This window comes from Podarcis filfolensis (genome assembly GCF_964270895.1).
Source record: "Podarcis filfolensis genome assembly, chromosome: 16".
In the NCBI taxonomy this organism is placed as follows: Eukaryota; Metazoa; Chordata; class Lepidosauria; order Squamata; family Lacertidae; genus Podarcis; species Podarcis filfolensis.
Window position 1 is genome coordinate 36,686,777 of NC_139620.1, and position 22,242 is coordinate 36,709,018.

A 22,242-nucleotide genomic window follows, 5' to 3' on the forward strand; every position below is an offset into this window, starting at 1 on the left:
TCTGGGTGGCTCCCAATCGAGTGTTAAAAACAATGCAGCATTAAAAATTAAAAACTTCCCTAAACAGGGCTGCCTTCAGATGTCTTTTAAAAATAGGATAGCTGCTTATTTCCTTGACGTCTGATGGGAGGGCATTCCACAGGGTGGGCACCACTACCGAGAAGGCCCTCTGCCTGGTTTCTTGCAATGAGGGAACTGCCAGAAGGCCCTCGGTGCTGGATCTTGGTGTCCGGGCTGAGCGATGGGGGTGGAGACACTCCTTCAGGTATACAGGACCAAGGCCGTTTAGGGCTTTCAAGGTCAGCACCAACACTTTGAATTGTGCTTGGAAAAGTACTGGGAGCCAATGCAGATCTCTCAGGACCGGTGTTATATGGTCCTGGCGGCCGCTCCCAGTCACCAGTCTAGCTGCTGCATTCTGGATTAATTGCAGTTCCCGGGTCACCTTCAAAGGTAGCCGCTTTGTGCCGCCCACACACACACACACACACACACACACACACACAAAAATCCAGGTTGGTATCCATATTGGATTCAAATTTATTTTTTAAATATGTTGCTGCTGCTATATGTTTGAATTGTGTGTGAGTGCAAAGCCCCCCAAAACAAGACAGGAACAGTTGAGGGGTATGGAATTGGGGAGGGAGTCCTCCAAACAAATCTCAGCACCCTTAACAAACTACAACTCCCAGGATTCTTTGGGGAAAGCCGTGTCTGTTTATAGTGGTAAGATGCTGCTTCAAATGTGTAGAGCGGAAATCATTTTCATTGGGTGCAATGGGGCTTGCTCCCGAGTAAGCCTCTATAGGATTGCAGCCAAAGGCAAAATGGGCTTGCACTGCAAATGAAGTTGCTTTTGTTGACAGGAACAAAGCCTCATTTTATCCATCAACAGCTAATTTTGATTATCCATTTCTTTTATTTATTTTTTGCAGTTAATGAGCACTTTCATGATCACTTTCAAATCAAACCTTTAAAACTAAGACATAAGGGGTATTGTCAGGACAATGCCAAAAGGCCAACATTAATTTAGGCAGAGTTAATGCTGAGCTGTTTTAGAAAAATATTTGGCATCAAGGAACCCAAATAAATCAAAGCAACAGCTTTTAAATGCCTGCCAATCTTGATGGCAGCATCTTGCGACAATCAAGTGGGTTTTAGTTCTGGCTAAAGGCCTAATAAACTGGCTGTTAGCTTTTATACATTAATGCATTGATTGTTAAGTAAGCATATCAACATATCCATAATGGAAGTCAAAACGGGAGTCAACTGCTTCCAACTGGCCGGATTACAAAATTATAAATCAATAAACAAAGCATCAGAGCTGCCATAGAACTCTGACTCCACCGTTTTTAATCTCATAGTAATTGAGAAACTCCCACTCCATTTTCAATACCAGAATTAATAAATATAGAAGAAAGGGGCATAATTTAGATTGTAAGCTGCTTGGGGCAGGAGTTTGCCTTTTCCGTTCATGTTATCTAGTAATACTGAGATTGGAAAACTGGGCCAAAACGAACAAAATGAATTTCAATAGGAGCAAATATAAGATTCTACACTTAGAGAGGAATAATCAGATGCACAAATACTGTATAGGGGTACAAATACATGTACTACTGTATGACAGCAGTACATGTGAATAAGATCTGGGGATTTTAGCTCACAGGGTAATGTGGCCCTTGAACAGAATGATGTTCACCATTCTTGGAGTCAGGGGCCGTCCTACTCTCTGCCAGAGTCCCAGACGGAATGGGGTGGTTGGCAAGTCTAATACCACTTCAGAAGAATTGCGTCCAAATTCAAGCAGGATTTGTCTGCCAGGAATATTTCAAGGTGATCCTTCTCCCAAACCATTTCATGCAAGAACCTGCCACATCCATCTCATGATCACAATTGCAACATTTATGCCAAGGGAGGAAATACTAAACCCCCCTCATTTTCATTTTGTCTCATTTCTTGAGTCAGGACACCTGTTATTAAGAACTCCTTCTGCAGTAATTTCAGCACTCACTTATTACTCGGAATAGATTACTCATTTGCAAGATATCAATTAAACCCAACTGAAGTGTGCAGCCCTATCACGGCAGCAGCTAACAGAGTGGAGCATTTGCATTTTCTCTCTGTGTGTGTGTGTGTCTTTCAGAAGTGACTCCTCTTTCAGTGGTACTGATGCAAAATCTCATCGCAAGTGATCAGTTCAGACTTCTGCCAAGGGCAACCTCTCTCTTCCCCCAGCAGGGGAATGCCAAAGAAGAGGAAGAGGGAAAGAGAGAAGGAGGTGTCAGAAAGAGAGAGAGGAGGCCTCACTCACTTTTGGGTCTGGCCTCACCCACTGCTGGCTTTCCACACACTGTGATTACCCCTAAGGGAATGTACCAATTGACAAGAAAGGTTAACCACACATGCAGTTGTGGTTAGTGCATCAGACTAAGACTATGGAGATCCAGCAGGATTAAATCCCTGTTCCACCATGAATCTTGCAGGGTGAACTGAGGCAAGCTGGTACCAGGCGCAGGATATTTGTAGCCCAGCACAACAGACCTGGTAGCTGTTCCCCTTAGGCCGCCCTGTGGCATTGGCTTTGAACTATAGCAACAGCTGAAAGATGCTCTCCCTTCCCCAAAATTATGTTGCTGAAAAAGAAAGCTTGGGGGGGGAATCAGGAGTGGGTATTTGTGTGGAAGGCTTGAACCTGGTACCGATCACCATCCCCTGGGCTGAGCATGTGCTCAGCAGCATCTCATTCCTTAACTCTTAGTCCTTCGTGCCAAGCCATTAATTTGCACCTGAGCATTGTTCCTGGATCAAAAGTAGGCTCCCGGTTTGAAGTTTGCTCATATCTGGTGCACAAGGCTCTCCCTCCACCCTACCCTCAGAACACCTTACCCTCAGAACCCTTCTGTCCCTTCCCCACCTCCCGCAAAAGCCATCAAGAGCCGCGCTCCCTTTCACAAGCCGCACAGTCACTGACGGGCTGCCCTTCTCCCTCCTTGGGGGAAAAGCCCCCAAGCGCCGCACACATGCTCCACGCGGTTCGTGAAAGGGAGCGCTGAGCAGAATCTGGGATGCATACAGACTCTGCTCAGCGCTCCTTTCAAAGAATATTTTTTTTCTTGCATTTCCCCTCTAAAAACTAGGTGCGTCTTATGGTCATGTGCGTCTTATGGAGCAAAAAATACAGTATGTTAGGCTGAGAAAGCAAGACTGGCTTGACGTTAACTGGTGAGCTTCTTGGCAGAGAGGAGATTTGAACCTGAGACTTCCTGCTCCTTGCCAGGCACTCTAACCTAAGAGTAGCCAACACAACGCCCTCCAGAGGTTAATGGATTCCCACTCCCATCATCCCTAGCCAGCAGATGGGATAGGAATTGTAGTCAAGCAACTCATGGAAAGCACCATATTGGCTACCCTTGCTCAAACCAGCTTTTCCCAACCTAGTGCCCTCCAGAGGTTTTGGGCTACAACTCCCAGGTGCTGACCGGGGCAGATGGGAGTTGCAGCCTGGTTGGGTACGCTGCTCAAACCACTATGCCAAGCTCTGTAGAGATGGAACAGGGCTGTGAGTCAGCTCCATGTGCCTATTACACGTGAAAAACAATCCCCCTCGCATTCTGCAACTCCGGTAAAGCAACAACTCACAAAAAGCAATTCTCTTTAAACCAATATATAAAAGAACTGTTGAGTTCCCTGCGGAGACATGTAGTTAGTGACACATTAATGTTTCGGTGGAATGTTTCAAATTATTTCCCACCTCCATCTTCCCTGCTGAGTTTGTGTGTGTGTGTGAATGTGAGTGTGTATAATACTCACACACAAACACGCATACATATATGCACACATACATATTTTTAAAAGGCCTTAATTATGCAAACTATCCTACCTTGAAATTAAGAAGCCTTGCTGCTGTTACACCAGTGCTGCTATTTGCATATGAAACTTCCAGCAGCCCCTCCTCTCAAACCTTCGCCCTTCCAACCCCATGTTGCATGGAGCTAATTAAAAAGTCAAATGGTAAACGCAAATCTTTTAGCAAATAATTAGGCCCCACACTTCCAAAACAAAACAGCAAAAAGAAAAAGAAAGCCCCCGTTTGCAACCAAATTCGAGCCTGGTGGAATGCAACTGGGGGTTGTTCCCAATGGATACGTGTTTTTATTGTTATTTTCAAAAGGAGAGGAGGGGGAACTTGGTATAATGGATACCCATCACATCCAGTACTCAGCTGCAAATTTTCCCCTGATTGTAGGAAGGGCTTTTCTTAAGAAGAGTAGGGGTGGCTCAGAAACCCTAAAAACAGGGAGAAGGTTTTGTCCAAACAGTTTCCCATGCAACCACAGCCCAAGTTAATCTGCTTCACTTGAGCCCCTCCAACCTGGAGCAAGGCCACATCTGGACCTCACATGTAAAGCATTATCATGCCACTTTAAACAGTCACAGTTTCCCCCCAAAGAATCCTGGGTACTGTAGTTTCTTAAGGGTGTCAAGAGTTTTTAGGAGACCCCTACTCTACTCCCAGAGCTACAGTTCCCAAAGTGGTTTAACAGTCAATCCCTCTTCCCAGAGAACTCTGGGAATTGTAGCCATGGGAGGGGTCTCCTAGCACTCAGCACCCTTAACCAACTGCAATTCCCAGGATCCTTTGGCCAGGTTGTCTGGTCGTGACACATGCTGTGGGCACTTCGGCACTGTGGTTTTGCCAAGGATGTCTAGTGCTCCTATCTGCCATAACTGGAGGTAAAGGCTTGATTACTGAACAAACTTCATCTGGGACTGCCCTTGTATCTGGTATGGGAGCTGAAACTATTGCAGAATTCAGTGGCCAGAATGCTCACAGGATCAGGCTACTGACAACATCTCACTCCTCTGCTGAGAGAGCTGCACTGGTTGACCATTTCCTTCCAGGCCAGGTTCAAGGTTCTTGGGTTAATTCACAAAACCCTAAGCAACTTGAGTTCAACATACCCAGCAGCTTTCTGTTCTCACAGTGGTCAGTCAGAGGCTTCTGTGAGGCCTACAAGCAGAACATGAACTCAAGCGCCCTTGCCCACACAAGAAGCCCTCTTCCCACCGACTGAAGGGGTCACCGGGCTCAGTCTGCGGTTTCCCACACTGGCTGCCTAGACGCTTCTACAAAACCCACAAGTGGAGCACAGAGGCTAACAAACAGCAACAGATTCTGGCATTTGATGACACTATCGCACCAGTTTCAACTAGCATTTCCACTGGACTCATTTAGCTTTCCGATTGACAAGTGTGCTGTAATAAGTTTTGCTTCACATAAGCATTGCAGAAAGCCTTTGGGGGAACTGTGTGCATGAAGACAAGGAATCAAGCGCTCTCATCCAAATTTTCAAGCAGGCTGTTGAGTACCCTTGACTTCCTAAGCATCTGTCTCCTCTCCTTATGCACGTAACCACTATTATTTCTTCTAGATTTGCCAACCATAAAAGCTGTATTATACCCCGAAGTCAAGCAAACAACAGTATTAGGTGGTAGCCCATTAATAAATCCAGTCTCCTAGTGCTGGCACCAAATGCCTTTAGCTGCACAACTGGCAGGAGCACCATCCTAGGTTTTGACTCCAATGGGAGGGTGAGTGCCATTTTGCCACCATTTTGCATGCCCAGAATGATGCTACATCCAAGGTGTTCTGTGGGTGGGGAGGGGTGGAATTGTGGGGAGGGGGTGTTGCCAAGGGGCACTGAATTGGGGGGGGCATGCTCCGTTCAACTCTTGTTAGGACAAAGCTACATGGAAAGAAATCACCACAGGACTGGTGAAGAATGTGGCCTAGGAAGGGAAGGGCTGTGGCTGAGGGGAGGTGGAGTCTGGGGAGAGTCCTGAGGGCTAGACGGAGAAGGCTGGAGGACTGCATTTTGCCCCCAGGCCTGAGATTCCCTACCCTTCCCTTGGGGTGCTCAAACTTTTTTCAAAGAGGGCCAGATTTGATGAGATGAACATCAAAGGACATATACTGCCACAGGGGCCGGATTAAATCGACTGGGTTAGGCCCCCAAAGCGGACTTTGGACATGCCTGAGAATGATGGCAAAGTAAGGTCTTACATTCAGTCCTACAGACGAAGAAGTGCCCTCTGTATAGCCAAGAGGAGAAGCAAAGGCTCACCTCCACCACGTCAAGCAACAGCAGAGCAGCACATCAGCAGCCTTTACCCAAATGAGCTGGAGGGATTCCTCTCATCCCCTTCTGCCCCTGCAACCAACCAACATGCTCTTACAACCTTAATTTTACAGACTATCCTACCCTGAAATTAAACTGTGTCCACCAGCAAAACCGACATTGCACCTGTCAAATCACAACAGATTGAAACAGTGTGCAGACTGCCAGCTCTGCCCACCCAGGACTTCACAGAGACATTTAACTCTCTCCTTGTCTACCTGCAGACTCTTTTAAGGAGTCAAACGTCATTCCAGTATTACTGCAGTAATCCAAGTCAACAAACCACATGTTGACAGCAATCTATCAGATGCAGAACATTCCTTACCATAGCTAAGGGCAGATGAATCTACCTGTTTTAGTTTCTCTCACTTCCTCATTCTGTGTCAGTTTTCAAATTTCCTTTTAAAAAATGACCTCCCAAAGATTTTAAATGCACATTTATCCCAATGGTGCTTTGTCTAATGTAATGCACCCTTGAGTGTTATTTTCACTAATATATGCATCTGCATGCAAACATTCTCCTAAAATATGTACAGTGGTACCTCGCGTTACCGACACTTCAGGTTACAGACTCCGCTAACCCAGAAATAGTACCTCGGGTTAAGAACTTTGCTTCAGGATGAGAACAGAAAACACACGGCAGCAGTGGGAGGCCCCATTAGCTAAAGTGGTACCTCAAGTTAAGAACAGTTTCAGGTTAAGAACTGACCTCCATAACGAATTAAGTTCTTAACCCGCGGTACCACTGTACTTTTGTGCACTTCTTTGGGTGGGAGACCGCATCACAAAATTCAGAGGAATGCAGATTTTGAAAGCTAGCTATGACCCAGTTTGCTTCTTGTTTCAGGAAGTGTGAATTATGTAGGCTCACATCAAAATGCAAATCGAACCAAATTTCTCCCACCTCCCTAGCCTGAACCCATGATAGCCATCTTCAAATATCTCAAGGGCTGTCAAATGGAAGATGGAGCAAACTTGTTTTCTCCTGCTCTGGAGGGTAAGACTCGAAGCAATGGCTTCAAGTTACAAGAAAGGAGATTCTGACTAAACGTCAGGAAGAACTTTCTGACAGTTCAGAGCTGTTGGACAGTGGAATGGTCTCCCTCGGGAGCTTGTGGACTCTCCTTCATTGGACGTTTTTAAACAGAGGTTGGATGGCCATCTGTCATGGATCCTTTAACACCAAGGTTGCAGGTTCAATGCCTGTATGGACCAGCTTCATATTCCTGCATTGCAGGGGGTTGGACTAGATGATCCCCAGGGTCCCTTCCAACTCTACAGTTCTGTGATTCTGTGATTCTGTGATTCTTTAGCTGAGATTCCTGCATTGCAAGGTACTGGGTTAAATTACTCTTGGGGTTCTGTTCCAACTCTACAATTCTATAATCCCAACAGTAAGAAATAGTAAGAGAAGAGGTCCCTGTGCCAGTTGTGAATCCACTCCCTGACCATGTGACTAGTCCCTCTTTCCAGTGGAATACCCTGCAGTCCTCCACGTTTTACTAATGACATCTGACTGTATAAGAATAAGAATAATTTATTATTTATACCCCGCCCATCTGGCTGGGTTTCCCCAGCCACTCTGGGTGGCTTCCAACACAATATTAAAATACAGTAATACATCAAGCATTAAAAGCTTCCCTAAACAGGGCTGCCTTCAGATGTCGTCTAAAAGTCTGGTAGTTGTTGTTCTCTTTGACATTTGGTGGGAGCGTGTTCCACAGGGCAGGCGCCACCACCGAGAAGGCCCTCTGCCTGGTTCCCTGTAACTCCTCTTCTCACTGTGAGGGAACTGCCAGAAGGCCCTCAGTGCTGGACCTCAGTGTCCGGGTAGAATGATGGGGGTGGAGACGCTCCTTCAGGTATACTGGACCAAGGCCATTTAGGACTTTAAAGGTCAGCACCAACACTTTGAATTGTGCTTGGAAACGTACTGGGAGCCAATGTAGGTCTTTCAAGACCAGTGTTATGTGGTCTCGGTGGCCGCTCCCAGCCACCAGTCTAGCTGCCTCATTCTGTATTAGTTGTAGTTTCCGGGTCACCTTCAATGGTAGCTCCACATAGAGCGCATTGCAGAAGTCCAGGGGGGGGGATAACCAAAGCATACACCACTCTGGCAAGGCAGTCCATGTATGTCTTTATCTGTCCACTCATGCACATTATCTGGGTGTGCATTTCAGTTTGGGCGCACCAGGGAACACCAGTGTGTCTCTGTGTGTGCGCGCTTTGCATTGCTAGAGAGTGGCAAGTCCTCCGTTTCCAGTCACAAAGCCTTCATTACGTCTTCCAAGCGCTCCTTCTCAGTGTAACAAAACAGCTGTGCAAGAGCAAAGCTAAACAAAAATGTTATAAACCTCCATGGGGGAGGAGGGGAATGATACAGATTCAACTTAGAGTGTGTGTTTGCACAAGGAGGAGGTTGGTCTTATGGAAGTCGAGCTGCATTGTAATTATTCAGACACCACCACTCAATAATCACAATGACCTGTCTCCACTGGAGATTTTATTGAATCGGCAGTCAGTCTGCTGAAATAGGAGCATAGAAAGGGGAAAGTCTATGAGCTTGCTGGTCAGTAGAAGCTTCCTGTGGTTACCTGTCTATTAGATTCCCAGCAGGAGACAGCCATATAATTTCATTGTTCCTAACCCAGAATGAATACGATTCTCAAGGCTGTTGAGATCTCGTCACCCTTCAGCTCCAAAACTCTATTTCTCAGCCTTCAACATTTCACAGGCAAAAGCGAGGCTCCTTCTGACACCCTGTCCTCAAACCATAGACCCCTTCAGGGCCAGCCTCAGGTGAGGTGCATCTTCATCTCTCTCCCTTGTTAGTTCAGCCCTTAAAATGCCTTATGTTTCAATAGTGAGGCCCTTTCCAAACACAGACAAATAATTTGCAGGTGTCATGAGCCCTGTGGAGACTTCTTTGCAGGAGAGAAATAGGATGAGAGTCTGGAGACCAATTCGGGAGAGGAGCCTTGTGGTTTGGGAGGTGCTGATTTAGATGCCAGAGCGGGGTTAAGAGAAAAGCTCCGTGTCATAGAATCAACGAACCATAGCGTTGGAAGGGACCCCAAAGTTCATCTAGCTCAACCCCCTGCAATGCAGGAATTTCAGCTAAAGAATCCCTTGCAAATGGCCACCCAACCCCACTTTAAAAACCTTCAGTGCAAGGGAGTCCACAACCCAATGGGAACACCATGTGTTGAACGACCACTGACGTTGTGCCTTTTGCCATGAATACCAAAACGTGTCAGTGTTGCCTGATTTGATCTGTGGCACTGGCACTTTTACAAGTGCCACGTAATTTGCTCCACACATGCAAGGAATTGATCCTTTAGTGTGGCAGCACCTCTGCAAGCCCCTGTGCACTGATAATGGATAGACGCCTTCGCGGTGCTGTTTTCGGTGCCTATTAAAAAGCTTTACAGTGGTACCTCGGGTTAAGTACTTAATTCGTTCCGGAGGTCCGTACTTAACCTGAAACTGCTCTTAACCTGAAGCACCACTTTAGCTAATGGGGCCTCCTGCTGCTGCCGCGCTGCCGGAGCACAATTTCTGTTCTCATCCTGAAGCAAAGTTCTTAACCTGAAGCAATATTTCTGGGTTAGCGGAGTCTGTAACCTGAAGCGTATGTAACCTGAAGCGTATGTAACCTGATGTACCACTGTACTTAGGCAAGCCAACTCAGACATACAATTGACTGTGTAGATTTGCCTTTAAAACTGCAGATTTTATCTATCTTTTGATAAATTTCATGTCTACTTGTGTTGGGTTTTTTTTCAAAGTTAGATTTTATCAGTACTTTTTCTTATGTATATTTTAATTTTTTGTGTAAATGACAGGTTTTTGCTGATTAAGCAGTCTATACATCTTGCTAATTAGTTAAGAAACATAATCCAACTCCTTTAACCTTACCTCAAAGACTTGGGTCCCCAGGTTCTTTCACCCTCCTCTAGACAAGTTCCCGCTTCTCAAAGTTTTTTTTATTTGCTTACATACCAAAATGCTTTCGAAGCAGTTTATGGCTACAAAATCAATTATAAAAAAGCCACACATAATTAAAACACACAATTCCATCGAAACGTTAAAAACATCCATAATCAAAATATACAATAAAACAAGCTTGTTTAAAAGCATAACCATTAAAGCAGTTAAAAGAGCAATTAAACTGATTAGATCAGGAAGTTCATGTGTATCTTCAAAAGCCAGTAGGATGCCAAAACTGATGGGGTCTCTCATATTATTTCTTCTTTTTAAAAAAATAATTTTTATTGAATGATTTTATGTTACAAAAAACATTACAACCATACCACCACAAAATATAATTGAGAAATAAAAATTACATACATCAATATTTTGTTTGTTATTTACCATCTTATTTCCTCCCAAACATTCCATACAAAACACACACCCGCACAAACACACAAATAATAATAATAATAATGAAAATAATGAAAATAAATATTTCCCCCCTTTTATCTTACAAAATCTTTTCTTCAATTTTGACTTCGCATGTTTTATCTTACAATTGAATGTACACAAAACAATAAACCTTTCTATATAGATTTTCCAATACATTCAGAAAACATAATAAATCCTTAATTGTTGTCCACCTCCTTTTACTTCATTTATCACTCGAACGCTAGCACAGAGTCATAACTATTATTGTATTTTTGAACATATCTTCTATAACCATCCCATTTTTCTGCAAATTTTTGCTTTGAGTTTCCTCTGAGTTTGCTAGTCAACTGAGCAATCTCCACAAATTCCTGTAATTTAATTTGCCAATCTATTATTTTTGGAGGGGGTCTCTCGTATTATTTCAGTAGCGTGGGCATTCCACAGCACTGGAAACCTTCTTAATCATGTGATGCCTGTAACTGGACTCTAACCATTACACCACACAGCTCATGATGTCTCTTGCTTTCTCTCTCACACACACTGCAAGTAATTTAAGGCTGTCTATTTCCATGAACCTTCAACACAGCCCCCCAAAAAACATTATTACATTTTAAAAATTAATAATGAAGGAAGTTTTCCTGCGATTGGGACAGCTTTCATAGAGAGAATTACGTGGAATGAATGCCAGCCTGAACCAGGTTCGCTTCTCTTAAGCAACCTGCTCCCTGAAAACCTGCAACCTGAAAAAGACCTTAGCAACCTACATGCAGCAGACATACAGATTCAAACAAGCACTTGGGAGACGTGGGGCTTGCCCGACAGAGCAATTTATTTCCCCTTCAAAATATCAGAGGCTTTTATGAGTCAAGAGAGCCTCCGTCTGACGTCTCCAGGCAGAAGGGAGGCCGCAAAACTTCCCCACACAAATCCTTCACTGAAGAGGGAACTTCTGTGATTCAAATCTCCTCTCTTCCTTCCAGCCGCATCGCTAGAAACGCAGACGTGTCGTTTTCATAGATGAGACACTTTTAACGTCAGATGTATAAACTGAACCCATAAATTCAGCCAATCCTTACGAAAACTTTCAGCTTGAAATTGAGAGGAGGGGGGCAGCCTGAAGAAGCTGAAAGCGTGATAATTTCAGAGAGGCGTTAAATCATTTGAAGGTTTCTGGGAGGGGCTTGGTGAGGCTGTGATGGCAGAAGTGTGAGGGTGGGCAACTGGATCCAGCTGGTGGGGAATATCCTCATCCCACCCCTACAGGGCAGCTTTGATGGGTGGGAGGGGCTGCCCACCTGTCGATCACCTGATGTCACCATGACCATAGCTGAACTGTTTCCTTTTCCTGCGGGCCAAATTTGACATGCAGGCAAAAGCACAGTGCTTTGCGGGCACCAACCATCAACTGATAGTAAGGGCTTGCAAAGCACCAATGGTTCCTCTGGAGCTGTCCTTACTTGCCATGTGGCATCAGGCTTGGGGCAGTTGAGGATAGTATGAGGAAACTGGCCACATGGGCCAGAAGTTCCCCACTCCAGCCATAGCTGTTGGCATCCATCTGTCTCAGGAGACAATGGAAGAGTCAAACTCTTGGGGCTGTTGAGTTGATTTTAATAGCAACAAGGGTGGTTAATTGCTTTCCCACCCTTGTGGGATGGGCTGGGTGGGCTGTTGCTGCTGGTATAGACACATAAACAGGTATATTCATGTCATAGCCTTAAATTGTTTTTTGCTCAAAAAGCACAAGAGCTGGGAGTGGCAGCCACTAACTAGGATTAGACCAGGAGTATGGAATCTGCAACTCTCCAGATGTCCAGGGGTTCCAAATCCCATTATCTCTGCCCTTGTTTTCTGGGGCTGATGGGCACTGGAGGGCAACAGCATCTGAGAGGGCCACCACTGGTCCATCACTGAATTAGACCAAGAGATAGAGGGCAGGTGTACCAATGCCTGCTAGCCATAATAGCCACATGGTACCTCTATACATAGGGGCAGTATACATCCAATAAGCAGGTGCTGAGGGGAAGCAAGAGGAGAAGGCCATGACCTCCATGACTTGTTTGTCAGTTTCCAGAATGTCTTGCTGTCCTCTGTTGGAAACAGAATACTGGGTTGGATGAGCCCTCAAATGATTCTATTGATAACATTCTTACGATTCCAGCGTCATGCCTCTTCTAGGCACCCACCGTTCCTCTCTACACTGGCCAGACTCCCTTTCTAAGAACACACAAAGTCTTAAACCGCAGTGGATCGAAGTGACTTAACTATTTGATTTGATTTTCAAAATTCAACAAAGAGGACTCTGATATAATCTCCTTATGCTCAGCACTGTGTTTTCGAGAACAGGCCTCGATATTTCTCTTGCATTTTCATCCTGAAAATTGCCTTCTCTCTCTTGCTTCTCCTTAAGTGGCCCCCAGGAACAAAAGGTTTCCATTCTGCTACTATAGCAATCTTTTATGTACTTTAAGTTGCTGGGCAACAGAGACTGTGCCACCCACAGGTACTTGCCTTCAGATGGTCTCAGAAACAAAACAGGGACAAAGAAACGAGGAGGAAACAATAGCAGAATTTGCAATGGCTCCCTGTGACGCTATTAATGCAAGCAGGCTTCCAGCTAACTACACATTCCAGTCCCAGTTGCCACTTATGTAGAGTCTCACCTGTTCATCTGCACTTATTTAAATTTGTTTTGCACCTAATCCTTCGGATCCCAGTCCTGAATAATTCAGAGTGGGATCTGCCTTGGGGGGGGGGGGCAACTGTCAGGAGCCACAGTATGGAAGGGAGGTACCCCATGGAATCACAAAATTTCAAAAAGGATGTGCTTTCCCAAGCCCACATTCCCAGACTGTTTGCACTCCTGTCTCAGCGATGTCTGTGCTGATTTGGTCATGCCCACAGAATGAAAGATGGCAGGATCCCCAAGGACATACTGGCTGGCTTCAGGCACCACATCCATTGGCAGACCAACTCTGCATTGATGCCTACAGCCTTGACCCCACTGTGTCGGGATCTCTTGCAGTGCCTGAAGATAGGCAGTCAGGTCGTGCATCATAGCAGTGACCAGGGGAGGAATGACCACTTGGAGGAGCACAGAGAGAAGAAACGCCATGGTGTATCTGCAGCAGCACAACCAGATGCCTTCATCCGCCCCGGCTGCAACAAAACATGTCTCTCCCATGTCGGTCTCTACAGCCACAGCAGGCACTGCAACCTTTCAACAGTTTGAATTCACTCCCAAAGGTGCACTCATCTCCATTGTCACCTGAGACAGATGGATGCCAGCAGCAGCAGCAAAATAATGTGAGTTTCCACTAGTGCTTTTGCCAGACACGTTTAGCTTTGCAACAGACAAGTGCGCCATAATAAGTTTTGCTTCAATCAAGCATTTTGGAGGAACTGTGTGCATGAAGACAGGGAATCAAGCACTCTCATCCAGATCTCCAAGTTGACTGTGGAGTACCCTTAACTTCCTAAGCACCTTTCTCCTCTCCTTATGATCGTAACCACAGATATTTTCTTCGGTTCTTGCTGGCCATAAAAGTCACAATATACTGTACCCCAAAGTCAGGTGAACAACAGTGCCCAATGGGAGTGAGTTAATAAATCCAGTCTCTGCCTCTTCTCTGCTCTTGCTATCTTTTTCAAACCCCTCTCAAATATGCTTACTTTTCTAATCTTTCCCCTCCTCTCATCCACAGTATTATCCCTTATCACCGGGTTTTCATCTCAAGTTCTCCAATTTGCTCACGCAAATTGAGTGCTCATTAAGATATTTTAAATTAAGACCTTTCATGCAAAGCGTGTCACATATTTCTCTCCCCCCGTTTTTTAAAAAAAACTAAATTCCTTATCACAATGTCTCAGGCGGTTTACATTATATTCTATTAGAAATCCATTTTGTCCAAGGTTGTTGCAATTCATAGATTAAAGCCTTTTCCTGGCTTTTTGTATTGTTCAGAATACGTTTATGAATTCACCTCTTTAGTAGTCAGACACATACTACATATGCTGGTATCCCAGTCTTTGATAATGTTGGTCGGCAGAGTGTGCTTTTCCTTTCAAATGTGCATATAATTTCAAGGCTTCCTTGATAAGTGTGTGTTGTGGTTTGCAAACAGGGACGATTTAGGGTTCTGAAATCCCCATTGCAAGGTCAAAACTGAGAAAGCAAGAGCGCATTCAGAGCCACAGTAGCCGTTCTTTGACTAGGGGAAGAGCTGTAGCTCAGTGGCAGAACATATGCTTTGCATACATAAGGTTCCAGGTTCAATCCCCAACATCTCCAGGTCACGCTGGGCATGTCCCCTGTCTGAAACCCTGGAAAGCTGCTTGCAGTCAGTCGGACCAGGGATCTGACTCAGTACAAAGCAACTTCCTATCTTCCTATTTCATTTGATTCACCCTGGCACTATGTACGGAGGCAGCAATTTCTGTCCCATTCTATGCACATTGCAGCCAGCCATGTTTCTGTTCCACTGCAGTTCAGCTCGCACTGAAACTGACATTATCCATCTTACTATGTGCTGCGGCCAGAACTAATGGAATTAAATATGTCCTCAATTACGACATTAACGTCAGGGCATACCAGAGGAAACACCTAAGACAACATGGGAAAACAATGCAATTATTTATGAATGTTCACAGACTAAGAAAACATCGACTTGCAATATTCACACACATGATCATCATTTCTGACCTCAGGCAGACGTGCAAATTGCAGCAATTTGCTCTCGTTTTCATTCCTGGTGAAATTCTCTGAAATCCCTAGGTGGTGCAGAAGGAGAGGGGAAGTGGGCAGGGAGACTCTTGCAGCCACCACCCTCTTTGGCATGACTTGCCCTCAGATATAGCTCCATGCCCATCTCAGCTGTAACCTGAGGGTTGGGGTTAGGCTTAGGAGTTAGAGGTCAGGAAGTTAGGGTTAGTGTTAGGGGACTAGGGTTTTGGGTTAGTTTGGGTTTGGAGGTTAGGGGTGCCCCAGTCACTCTGGGTGGCTCTGAACAAAATATTTAAAACACAATAAAAACAACATCAGACATTAAAAACTTCTGTATAGAGGGCTGCCTTCAGGTGTCTTCTAAAAGTTGTATAGTTGTTTATCTCCTTGATATCTGGTGGGAGGGCGTTCCACAGGGCAGGTGCCACTACCAAGAAGGCCCTCTGCCTGGTTCACTGAAACTTCACTCCTTGCAGTGAGGGAACCACCAGAAGACCCTCAGAACTGGACCTCAATGTCCAGGCTGAACGATTAGGGTGGAGACGCTCCTTCAGGTATACAGGACCAAGGCCGTTTAGGGCTTTAAAGGTCAGCAACAACACCTTGAATTGTGCTCGGAAACGTACCAGAAGTCAACGTAGATGATCCCGGCAGCTGCGCCCGATCACCAGTCTAGCTGCCACATTCTGGATTAGTTGTAGTTCCCAAGTCACCTTCAAAGGCAGCCCCACAAAAAGTGCATTGCAATAGTCCAAGCGGGAGATAACCAGTACACCACTCTGGTGAGACGGTGTACAGGCAGGTAAGGTGTCAGCCATCACACCTGTTGGAGCTCATAGACAGCTGCCTTGGACACAGAACTAACCTGCACTTCCATGGATAGCTGTGAGTCCAAAATGACTCCATTTTGGTAAATAAATAAGATTATAGTATAACAATAAATTATAAAATAAAAAATGTGTTTGTGCAGACCAGGGCCTGCCCTAAACTCTCCGAAGGAATGGTCACAGCTTACAAATATAGGCTTCACACACACACACACACACACACACTCCCTGCCCCCAGCTCTTTGGATTAAGGGCAGATCAAACATCAGAAATGCTTTTATTTTGCCCTCCATGAAGATTGGGGGCAGGAGGCAATCCATCTCTGACACATTGCCTCTTCTTCCAAGCCAATTAGTTATCCTGACATGCTCAGAGGCTTACCAGAAGTAGGATGCTGGTACCTGGCTTTTTGAACAGTAATTTTAGAAAGCTATGGGGTCAAGAACTTAAACGCAGGTTCTTACATTGCAAAGGGGAGTAGCAGGTGCACAGACTATACTGACCTACTATGAAGGCTTTGAGGAGATGGGAGAATACCTTTCATTTTGTTATGGGGTAACTAAATCTTATAAACAACCTTTTCCCAGCCACATTCCCTTCCGGGCAACCCTTTGTCACCAGTCTGGGCTGTAACAGCCATTATCCAAGTTCAAGGGTGCATTGCAGTCAAGGAAGGTGTGAAGCAGAGTGGGTGAAGCAGAGTTGTGTCCTGGGGAGAGGGAGGTGGCTGGGGAGATTCCCAAAGGCCAAGCAGAGAAGCCTGGAAGGCTACATAGGGCCCCAGACTTGTGGTTTCCCATTGCAGTACTAAACTAACAGCAAGGAAAGGTGGAACACCAAATGAAAAGGAAGATCAAAGTTAAATATTTACTTGTAGAGCAACAATATTTGCAAATCTGGAATGGATCTTCTGGAGTTTTCTATTTGCATACTTTAATTAATCTAAAAAAAATATTAAAACTAATCTCACAAAGGAAAGGGTCAGGGTATTAATTAACTTGAGATTCATTGCTTTTGTATAATTTAGAAGTTCGACATGGAGCAGAAAATGGTGTTAATAAAAACTAAGTTACTGTGACAGGTATAATTTCACGGATTAGCCCAAACTTCCAACATTCTCACCAAGTTTAAGGCTAACTTCTCTGTTTTACACAGCCCTGCTTCAATTAAAATACTTTTTTTTTCTCCTCCAGATGAAAATTACATTTCATTCTCCCTTTAACCTCAATATTTCTCTATTAATGTGATTTTTCTACCATGTAGTTCTTAAACGGAATGCAAGTCACAACCACAGTAATGGGGAAATCTAAACCTGTCGCTTAATGTTGAGTAACCCTTCTGACTGTCCAGCTCAGGGACAAATTAACAACTCTTTTTGGACAGGCTTTCCCCATCTTCCATGTGACAGCCCTTCAGATATTTGAATAGGGCTCTCCTATCACTGCTCAGTCTTCTCCATTTAGCCTCAACCACTCCTCATAAGGCTTGCTTTCCATAGGGCTGCTGTTTTTAAAACATTATTCCATCCCATAGCTGTGGTTGGCAAATGACAAGGCAGAGGGGCAGAAGAATGATTTGAGTGGGATCAGAAATGGTGCCTTATATAGGTTTCCAGTCAAAGTCCATACTTCAGGCAAGGGACAGCTAAATTTTGCCTTCCAGATGGTGTTGGGTGCCAACTCCATCATCCCCAGAGTTGCAGCCCTCCAGCATCAGGGAGGAAGGGTTGGGGAAGATATTCAGTGCAATGCCTGAAGACAGAATCAGGATTCAAAATGACCTTTCGTCCAACAGGTAGGGATGGGGGCAGAAATTTGATTCTTTCCAAAACAGTGTGTGAATCGAAACACAGCCATCATTCGAAACTCACGCTTTTCTGGATTTTGCAATGCAGTTCTCCAGCCGAATAATATGGAGAAAAATGCAGATACCAAGATGAGAGTGTGTGTAATGATGCTTATCTCATAAAACATAGAACCACGGATTATGTCAGGGGGGTGCAAAAATGCAAAATGCATACAAAGACGTGTATATTAGTACAGTGGTACCTCTAGATACGGACGGAATCCGTTCCGGAGCCCCGTTCGCATCTAGAGGTAAATGTAACTAGCGACGGCACGTCTGCGCGCGTCGCTTTTTGCTGCTTCTGTGCATGCGCGTGACATCATTTTGAGTGTCTGCGCATGCGCAGGCGGCGAAACACAGAAGTAACGCGCTCCGTTACTTCTGGGTTGCCGCGGAGCGCAACTCAAACACGCTCAACTCGAAGAGTATCCAACCTGAGGTATGACTGTATAAATCTGTAGATGAATTTTCATGAGGACTTTTTAAGCTATTTTAAAAAATAATGCAAACTGATGTGGAAATGTAGAGCTCAGCTTAAAGTGGGAAAAATGAGGGAAAGCAAGATTGAAGGAGTCATCTATCCCTACCCAGGGGATGCTATTAAATAGTTAACTCCAACTTGAACGGTGTGATTTACTGCTGGCTGACTTTTGGAGAAGCAGCCAGGCCAGCTATTACATCCTTATCTTGTTGCTGGTGCAACATCTCCTTGTGCCCAGCTCCTAGGCAGAACACCTTCTCTGCATATTTCAGCAGTCTTGTCTCGGTCAGCTCCTTGCCCTGCTGGACAGCTCCATGGGCAAGAAAAGGGAATCCAAGCCATGCTGCTGTGCCTCTATGACTGGGACAAACTACCCAGGCACTAGTCCATGAATATCTATGCCATAAGACATTTGTTAGCCTTTAAGACATCACCACAAGACTCTTTGTTGCCCCCAGTCCTGGAACATTTTTCCAACACTTGAAAGCTGTGCTCATGTTGGAAATACAAAAAGAAATTGATTCCTATTCAAGGGTAAAGATCAATAAAAGCATCTGAATTTCCCCCCCACTGTCTTTTAACTAGAAATGGCAGCTGCATGCAGCTCAGCTTGGATTTCTTACCTGCTCTCTGCATTTGGATTGATGTGCTCACATACAATGGTGGCGGTGGTCTGTGTCCTCCCATTGTCCACGTCTTGTTGAACTCCCCACTGGTCCGGATCACTGACTCGGATGTCTATTATCTTCACACCTGAAGCAGCCTTAATTCTACCAAGAAAAGAACAGGCACAGCGTTAGTTCTACATGACGCCTTTTGGGGGTAGGAGAAATCTCACAGAAGGCCCCAGTGGATGGTCCAGGAGCATATGTTCTTAATTTACACACCCAGGAACACCGACTGGCCTGCAGCTGCACAAGGCGTGAACATAAGTGTTGTAAGAATGGACACACATTGTGTCTCTCAGTCTGACCTACCTCATGGGGCTGTTGTGAGCATAATTTGGAGAGGAAATGAAGACTATGTACGCCACCTTGAGCTCCTTGGAGGGAAGTTGGGATATAAATGTAATTAATAAACAAATAACTGGAAAATGCACCCTGCAGTCACTAAGCAACTGAAACTAGGCCCATTCACTATGCGCATTCAGGAAGGCAGGTACTGAAGGCATCCAATAGCCCGTGGCTTACAGGAGAGTCTTGGTCTGATCTTCTTATGCCCTTAACTGGAACCAGTTGTTAAGAACATGTGTGTGTTAATTTATGACCTTCAAAACTGAAAGAACCACATCTAAAAGAGAATGAATATTTGTTTCCTTCTGGAAGGAGCCTCTCACAATGCTGATCTCCTCTCTGGTTGGATTTAGCTTATCAAGGAAGCTTTCAGTCATTTCTCATAGAAAGCTCCCCTTCCCCCAGTCCTTACCCTGCAGCCTCAATCGACACCTCACCCTTCTTGTTACTCCACTGGCTCCATGGAAGCTTAGACTAACATTCAGCGAGATGCAAATCAGACCCTTGGTGGCTGTCCCTGGTTCCCTGGTTGGGCAAACTGCCAAGGAAGACAAACCGCTCATTGATTCAAGAAGCAGGTTGTTTAAATATTTAATCAGAATTAAAATGGAGCAAGCTGTGCAATCCACAAGGAACTACAGATGCAACCACTTTGAAGGAGAATAGATAGACACCCTGGTTCATAGATTTGCCTCTTAATGAGGCTTCATATGACAGAGGAAGGGAGAAGCCTCCTGGTGACTGTAGTGGCTGCTGGTCCCCAAAGCACTTACATATAAACAGTTGCCCTTAGGGTTGACTGAGCAGAAGATTGGTTGTCCCCAGAATGAATCAGATCCCCTTCTATGTTTCAGGCAAACGTGGAAAATGCCTTAAATGGTGGGATGATTTCGACCTTCTAAAGAGCATTCCTGGCATCATCTTTTTATCCCTTGGATCATAGGGAGGGATCAACTCCCATGCTCTTAAGCACAGACAGACCCAGTGGGCCTCTCTACCTTCTTTCTAAATGAGGGGTCACCAACTTTTTGGAGCCAGTGGGCACATCTGGAATTCTGAGAAAATACTGAGGGCACCAGTCACAAAATGGCTGCTGTAGGGGTATGGCACAGCACAAAATGGCTACCATGGGAGGTATGTAGGAGAGGCCAAGCAAATGCAGATAGGAACTAAACAGGAAAAGCTAACAGTCTTTCGTGCATTGTGGATTTTTGATGGGATATTTACTTTCGCAGGCGCCATAGAAGGTACTGGCGGGCACACTGATACCCATGAGAGCTTTGGAATTCCCTGTTCTAAAATGAAGATGTTTCTAATGTCGTTTGCTATGCTGGTCCTGCCCTGGTCCAAGGAGGGGGGGTGGGCTCCAATTCATTTTGGGGGTGAGCACTCTTCTGCTCATCCCTCCCTAAAGCAGATATAGGCTGGCAGGGTGCCTGAGAGCAGAATCAAGGTGGGTGGCAACTTAAGGTGGGCTGTGGTATTTGTCCCAGTTCTGCTCGCATCCGCTTGGGACTTCACAGCATCCTGAGCTGCATCTGCTGATGTAAGGCTGAAGGTACTTCATGTGAAAAGGCATCAAGACTAAGGAATCAAGCAAACAATTTTTTATGGTTTGTATTGTATGATAAGAGTTGTAAACCACTTATTATTAAATAATATAAATAAATAAGACCTGGGTGCTTTACTGTCTATCATAGGGGTACTTATGCCACTATATGCCAATTTAGAATAGGGGTTTAATTTCTTTCAAACATTCTTGTGGAGTCACCTCCAAATTCTCCTTTCTTTCTGATCATCTATCCAACTTAGTATTAATTACTCCATCAAAAACTATTTCAGGTTTGGTCCAAGTTCAGTTTTAGCTCTAAGTACAGAGGTACCTCGGGTTACAGACACTTCACGTTACAGACGCTTCAGGTTACAGACTCCACTAACCCAAAAATAGTACCTCGGGTTAAGAACTTTGCTTCAGGATGAGAACAGAAATCGTGCGGCAGCAGCAGTGGGAGGCCCCATAACTAAAGTGGTACCTCAGGTTAAGAACAGTTTCAGGTTAAGAATGGACCTCCGGAACGAATTAAGTTCTTAACCCGAGGTACCACTGTATATGAAATGGATTGGACTGATCTGCTCTTCTCCACAATCCAGACTACCCTCTTATCTATTTAATCTATATATATTTTTATTGGCACAACCCGTGATAAGCAGCTCTCACAGTTTTCTACAGCACCACAGCACTGCTGCCACAAATGGCCAGTGGGTGGTACTGCAGCTTCCCAGCACCACAGGCGTTCCAGTAGAATTCAACTTGCTCCTCTAAAGCTGCCAACTGCGGCCTAGATACTCAATGTGAGGAACTTGCCACACAACCTATATTGAACTTTCAGACCATCCACCTGTCTCTGTTTCCCTGCCTACAGGTACCAGCCCTCCCAGGCTGTCCACCCATTAGGTCATAGGGAGAGAGAAGATCTCGAAAGAATTTGTTAAAACACACAATTTGCAGCAAAGTGCATAAGTCACATTGATTAGGTGGAAGCTAAGCATGTTTACATATTTCCCGTTGCCACCCATTGTGTGATTTCAGAGCCCAGTCCTTCGTCCCTAACAGGCCGGATCCGATAAATGCTGACACTCCCATCTGCTCAAGCCAACTGCCGCGTTTCCCAGCCCTTCAGCCAGGATGCAATGCAACACATGTCTTGTCCATCCAAGGACACTCGGTGATGCTATTTTTACTCAACTGGGCTTCTGAAGAGATTTGCTG

At 45.0% G+C, this 22,242-nt stretch overlaps 1 protein-coding gene across 2 annotated transcripts in view; it reads right to left on the reverse strand.

Annotated features, from left to right (window-relative positions):
- The window catches only part of TMEM132B (transmembrane protein 132B), a 350,489-nt gene that overhangs the window by 171,782 nt on the left and 156,465 nt on the right, over positions 1-22,242 (reverse strand). For both annotated transcript variants that reach the window (XM_083589855.1, XM_083589856.1), the window contains one exon: positions 19,083-19,229. In XM_083589855.1, coding sequence (XP_083445981.1) covers positions 19,083-19,229 — 147 coding nt within the window. The remainder of the gene's footprint in view (positions 1-19,082; positions 19,230-22,242) is intronic.